The sequence below is a fragment of the Nematolebias whitei genome, chromosome 9 (genome assembly GCF_014905685.2).
Source record: "Nematolebias whitei isolate Nwh7 chromosome 9, NemWhi1, whole genome shotgun sequence".
NCBI classification, from domain to species: domain Eukaryota; kingdom Metazoa; phylum Chordata; class Actinopteri; order Cyprinodontiformes; family Rivulidae; genus Nematolebias; species Nematolebias whitei.
This window is the reverse complement of record NC_056506.1, coordinates 49,883,934-49,890,452: the sequence shown is the minus strand read 5'-3', so window position 1 is coordinate 49,890,452 and position 6,519 is coordinate 49,883,934. Positions and strand designations below refer to the sequence as shown.

Sequence of the window (6,519 nt, the reverse complement as noted above, 5' to 3'; positions counted from 1 at the left end):
AGCTGCTGCAGCTGCTTCGTCAGTGTCATTAACTCCACCCGGCTGCTACATGTCCAGCTGCTGCTGCTGCTTCATGCTCTCGTTTGTGAAACATGCAGCGACGCCTCCTGCAGACTCTCTGGGTCTCAGCTGGTTTTAATCCCTGGAGAGGAAGATTTCCAAAGATCAGAAGATCCGGACCCTAAAAGGTTGCAGGAGGACTTTCTGCTTGTTGACTGCACCCTCACACCGTCAGCATAAAGGTTGTTGCCGCGGTAACAACCCCAGGGTGACAGCTCTCGTCACGGAGAACTGAATACCAAAACTCAACTCCACACGTGGGACCGCAGGACGGCTGCTGAGCCGGTCCAGGTTCTGATGGAATAAAAAGGAAGTCCATTTATTTGGTCAAGAAAAAACTGGACGCAGAAGGACCAGCTTGCAGCCCAGATTAGACTCTGGTTGACCGGTGTAATCCCAAACAAAGATGGAAGAAACAGAAACCTGACGTGTGACAGTAACTCCAGTCCTCAGAGTCCTCAGAGCCCCTCAGAGACCCTCAGAGTCCTCAGAGACCCTCAGAGACCCTCAGAGTCCTCAGAGCCCCTCAGAGACCTCCAGAGTTCCTCAGAGACCCTCAGAGTCCCTCAGAGACCCTCAGAGCCCCTCAGAGTCCCTCAGAGACCCTCAGAGTCCTCAGAGACCCTCAGAGTCCTCAGAGACCCTCAGAGACCTTCAAAGTCCTGAGACCCTCAGAGTCCTCAGAGACCCTCAGAGTCCTCAGAGACCCTCAAAGTCCTCATAGACCTCAGAGTCCTCATTGACCTCAGAGTCCTCAAAGACCCTCAGAGTCCTCAGAGTCCCTCAGAGACCCTCAGAGTCCTCAGAGACCCTCAAAGTCCTGAGACCCTCAGAGACCTCAGAGACCCTCAGAGTCCTCAGAGTCCCTCAGAGACCCTCAGAGTCCTCATTGACCCTCAGAGTCCTCAAAGACCCTCAAAGTCCTCAGAGACCCTCAGACTCCTCAGAGACCCTCAGAGTCCTCAGAGTCCCTCAGAGATCCTCAGAGTCCTCAGAGACCTTCAAAGTCCTCAGAGACCCTCAAAGTCCTCAGAGACCCTCAGAGTCCTCAGAGACCCTCAAAGTCCTCATAGACCTCAGAGTCCTCAGAGACCCTCAGAATCCTCATAGACCTCAGAGTCCTCATTGACCTCAGAGTCCTCAAAGACCCTCAGAGTCCTCAGAGTCCCTCAGAGACCCTCAGAGTCCTCAGAAACCCTCAAAGTCCTGAGACCCTCAGAGACCTCGGAGACCCTCAGAGTCCTCAGAGTCCCTCAGAGACCCTCAGAGTCCTCATTGACCCTCAGAGTCCTCAAAGACCCTCAGACTCCTCAGAGACCCTCAGACTCCTCAGAGACCCTCAGAGTCCTCAGAGTCCTCAGAGTCCCTCAGAGATCCTCAGAGTCCTCAGAGACCTTCAAAGTCCTGAGACGCTCAAAGTCCTCAGAGACCCTCAGAATCCTCAGAGACCCTCAGAATCCTCAGAGACCCTCATGGTCCTCAAAGACCTCAGAGTCCTCAGAGACCCTCAGAGTCCTCATTGACCTCAGAGTCTCGGCTCCTCAAAGACGTGGACTGAAGTCGAACAGCAGCTGAAACCTTGAAAGGTGTTCAGGAGAACCTCACCTGCAGAGCGACGGCGAGCCGGACGAGGTCGATGACGACCTCCTCGTTGGCCAGCTCGATGGTCAGGATGGCGAGCGTGGTGAAGAGCAGCTCGAAGGTCTTGTGGACGTTGTCTTCCTCTTTGCAGCCCAGGTAGACGTGGCGGTAGAGCTGCTGGCCGTGCTGGAGGAGCCGAAAAATACTTCTGGATTAAAACGGGTTTGAAGACAAACATTAATTTTTCATCAACAAACTGTTTTACACTCCAGGAAATAAATTTATGATAATAAAAATAAAAATAAAGTCTTTGGGGGGGGGGGGGGGTATCTGAGCGCTGAACATCAGCTGAAATCTGCAGAAGAGGCTAAAACAGCCGTTAACCCTCCTGCTGCCCTTGGATCAAAATGATCTGAGGCCTCGCAGGTCATTTTGATCCAAGGGCAGCAGGAGGGTTAAAAAATAAACACTATAGCTAAAAGAAGCAAAACAACAGCTGAAAGCTAAATGTAGTTGAAGGCTAACTACAAGCTAAATGTACCAAATGTGAGCTGAAAGCAACAGAGATCAGTGAAAAGTTGAAAAAGGCTAGCTAAAGGCTAAAGGTCAGCTAAAATAACAAAAAGCCAAAGTAGCAAAACAATGGCTAAAAGCTAAATGTACCGAAATGCTATCTGAAAGCAACCAAAGATAAGCAGAAAGAGGCAAAAAGTTAAAAGACAGATAAAAGCTAGAAGTAGCAAAAGGCTAGCTGAAATGATCAAAACAGCTAAGTAGAAGCTAATGCAGCTAAAAGCTGAAGCAGAAATAAAACTGTTTTGAAGGTGAACAGCTAAAAGTTATAAAAACAGCTGAAGAAGCGTAAAGTCTGCAGGAAGTGGTAAAAATGACGAGCAGCAGCTCGTCTCCGTCTAAAAGGGATTTTAGAAGCGATGACGTTAAAAATATAAATTCCAACAGAAAGATGATCCAGCTGGTTCTGGAATGAACCGGCCCGGTCAGAACCGGGTCTGATGGTGACCGCAGACGGACTCTGTAAAATAAACGTGTCGAGCGGCAGCTCGAGTTGAAGGTTAATGGAGGGCGAAGGCCGAACTGAACCATTACGGTTGGATTCTGTTAGATCTAATACGGAACCGGGTCAGAGCGGCGCCGGGTCAGAACCGGGTCAGAGCGGCGCCGGGTCGTGTTCTACCTTCTTTATGAATCCCACGTCTTGTTTGGAAATCTTCTCCCGTTTGATCTTCAGCGCCGCGACGTTCGGGATGATCCTGTAACAGAACAGACGTCCGCTGTGAAACCAGGACGGTTCTGGCAGAACCGCCGGTCCGGCTGTGGGTCCGGTTCCGTACCTGATGCCGCGCAGCTTGGCGCGGTTGTCGTGGCGATCGATGATGTTGTGGAGGATCTCGAGCACCAGCTGCCTCAGCTCCACGTCCTCCATCAGAGAGACGGAGAAGAGCGGGTCCAGGAAGGAGGGGGGCAGCGCCGCCGTCATGGACTTGGACTTGAAGCCAGAGGTCACCTGAGGAGGAGGAGGTGAACAGGAGGAGAGGAAGAAGAGGAGGAGGTGGGGCTGAGGAACAGGTCCAGATGGTTCTAATAATGTATTTTAGTTGGTTCTGGTTCTGGTTTCTGAGTCCAGATAAAATCCTGAAGGGCAGAATTTAAAACCGGGTTTTTATTGCAGAACCTTTGGGCAGAATTCGGCTCGTGTTCGGCTCCCTGCAGCCGAAGCAGCTTTAACCTTCACACGACCAACAACCCTCCGGTCTGCGGCGCCGGCCGTTAAAGCCCGGTTCAACTGACTGGCACAGCTGAGGCTCCGCCCCCACCTGCAATGACCTTTGACCCCTCCCCCGGCTGCAGCCGAGTGAAGGGGCGGCCGACAGGAAGCGTCTGAGCCTCCAGCGGGTTTCAGAGACGAGCGTGGGCGTTTGGATCTCTGCCGGTTCTGATGGTACCACCAGAACCTCCTGGTGTCGGTCAAACACCGTTCATCCAGAAGCACGAGGCTTTAAACTTAAACATTTTAATCTTTTACATGTTGGAGGAAAACTTTTCATTCAGCGTTGAAAATAAAACGTTTTCAGACATTAATTAATTGATTAATTAATTATTATTTATAACTAATTAATTATTATTATTTATTTAAGTTTGTTCGCTGAGTCATCATTCATAAAATGTAGCCGTTTATTTCTCTGCAGTTTCATTTGTACAAATGTTTTTATTTTTTTGTAAATTCAGTCGACAAGAAAACTTTTAGCTCTTTCAGGAGGTTCAGCTGTGACTTTTAGACTTTCCCATAAAAATACAAAATCTTTAAAATCCGTTACTTTCACTTTTTTAGCTACTTTTTCCTCGCTTGTTGCTACATTTTAGCAACTATTAGCTCACTTATTGCCTCTTTTCAGCTATTTTTAGCTTTCCCTTTGCAGCCAAATAAACCGTTTGTAACTTTTAGCTACTTTAGTATGATTTCACCTTGAAGTTGCCTAAAGTTGCTTTTTGCTACTTTTACCTGGTGTTAGCTCATGTTAGCGATTTAAGCTAAGCTTTTGCTGCTTTTAAGTTGTTTGTTGCTACTTTTAGCTTTTAGCTATTCTTTAGCTAGCGTTTCTCTTATCTTCTAGCTAACTTTCTGCCACTCTTTGCTTTTAGCTAGTTTTCCTTTCTTTAGCTACTTTTACTTTTAACAGCTCAATTTTAGCTTCTTCAGCGAAGTGGTTCAGCTCGGACAGAATTTATTAATATTTATTTTGTTTTTAGACACTTTTAATGTTTTTTTTTTCATGTTTTGTGTAAAAACCCTTTGATCGACATCTTAAATGTTTGTTAATAAAAACCTGATTGAGTTTATTGACGCGCAGCGAACACAACAGCCGAAATGTTTTAATGAACTGGAATTAGAACAGACCCTCGTTATTTATTGATCGTTGGGTAAAATGATCAACACGTCTGTGAAACTGATCCAGAACCAGCAGCTAACGCAGCAGAGGACAGATTATTTAATCTGACGGCCCAGACGGGTCCAAGACCTGGACTCACCATGATCAGGGAGCTGAGCAGCATGGTCTGGATCCTCTTGGTTCCCTGATGCCTGGAACACAAACAGAAACTAAATAAAAGTCTAAAGGTAAACTTCAGCTGCAGGTCAGAGTCGTGAAGACACGACGCTCCAGTTTGAACGCTCTGGAAACGTTTTCACCTGAACTGACATTTAACTGGGAGTCGACCTCATTCAAGATGGCCGCCACTGACAAACGGCTCGACTCGGTCAGACCGACAGACGCTGAGCTGCGTTTTGTCGAGTCATCCCAACACGACGGATCCTTCTGGCGTGACGTCCGACTCATCGACGGGTTCAGGTTTGAGTTCGGCTGAATGAGGCCGCAGGAGAAACGTTCTGAACCAAACTCCGACAGGCTGCGAGGAGGAGGAGGAGGAGGAGGAGGAGGAGGAGGAGGAGGAGGAGGAGCAGGACGGTGCTCATTTGATCTGGGATTATCTGTTCGCCTCCCGAGGCACCGAGCTGAAGGTTTTCATCTCAGTGAAGCAGGAGCCGAAGCTCTGCAGGACGTCCAGGAGAAGCAGCCGAGGACAGAATTAAGCAGCTGAAGGTTTGATTTATTCATCTGCAGAGGGAACATCTCAAGGAGTTCAGCCCTGACTCAGAGGGAACATCTCAACATGTTCAGCCCTGACTCAGAGGGAACATCTCAACATATTCAGCCCTGACTCAGAGGGAACATCTCAACATGTTCCTTACTGGATGCTGAAGCTGCAGCTTAAAACAAGAATCTGGAGTTGTAGAGTTTTCTCCTCGTCACTTGTGATTGCGCCTCCAGATGTTTTTAAACATTTTTTCTCAGCTAAAGGTTTAAGAAGGAGCTGAGCTGCAGGAGAAGCTCTCCGTTTCCCTCACCTCTGGTCACGACTAAAAGAACCAGATCCTGGATCCAGGAGATCTAAATGAGTTCTCTCTGCAGGGTAGCTGGACTCGCTTGGAGAGAGGGTGAGGAGTTCAGTTCTCCAGAAGTAGAACCGCCGCTCCTCCACATCCAGAGGAGCCAGGTGAGGTGGTTCAGACACCTGGTGAGGACGGACCCTGAGCGCCTCCATAGGGAGATGTTCCAACGTTCACCTGGAAGAAGACCCCAGGAAGACCAAGGACACTCTGAAGAGACTACGTCTCTCAGCTGGTCTTGGAACAGCTTGGAGTCCTCCCAGAAGAGCTGGAAGAGGTGGCTGTGGAGAGAGATGTCTGGACCTCCGTGCTCCAGAACAAGAGGTTGGATCTGAACCAAATCTCCCATTAAAAGCCGGACATTTGATCCTAGAGGACAACCAAACTGGATTCTGGATCCAAGAGGCTGAAATGAACTCCATGTGGCAGGTGGTCGAGCTCAAGAACTCAAATTACAGCTCCTCCTGGTTAACAGGGGTCAGCAGAGGTTGTCCAGACATCTGAATAGGACACCTCCCACAGGAGGATTTCTTGGGGTCAGACCGTTCTCTCTGGTCTGGGAACACCTTAGGTTCATCCAGGATGAGCAGTAGCACGTTGCTGTGGAGGACGGACAACTGTTTCCTCCTAGACCTGATTCAGGCAAGTTGAAGAAAGTGGATTTCTGCTGAACGAGACTCATTTGTTTCTCTGGTTTAGTTTTAACAGTCAGCAAAATGGTTTCTAATTAACTCCAGCGCCAGTAAGACAGTTTCTGATGAACTCAAGAGTCAGCAAGACGGTTTCTGATTAACTCCAGAGTCAGTAAGATGGTTTCTGATTAACTCCAGAGTCAGTAAGATGGTTTCTGATGAACTCCAGCGGCAGTAAGACGGTTTCTGATGAACTCCAGAGTCAGCAAGACGGTTTCT

General features: G+C 48.5%; 1 protein-coding gene across 1 annotated transcript in view; it reads right to left on the bottom strand.

Moving 5' to 3' along the window:
• Window positions 1-6,519, bottom strand: part of efr3a (EFR3 homolog A (S. cerevisiae)) — a gene marked incomplete in the record, with an annotated part of 80,028 nt that overhangs the window by 6,374 nt on the left and 67,135 nt on the right. Inside the window, 4 exon segments of the mRNA XM_037682454.1 lie at window positions 1,666-1,827; window positions 2,837-2,912; window positions 2,994-3,166; window positions 4,690-4,741. Coding sequence (XP_037538382.1) covers window positions 1,666-1,827; window positions 2,837-2,912; window positions 2,994-3,166; window positions 4,690-4,741 — 463 coding nt within the window.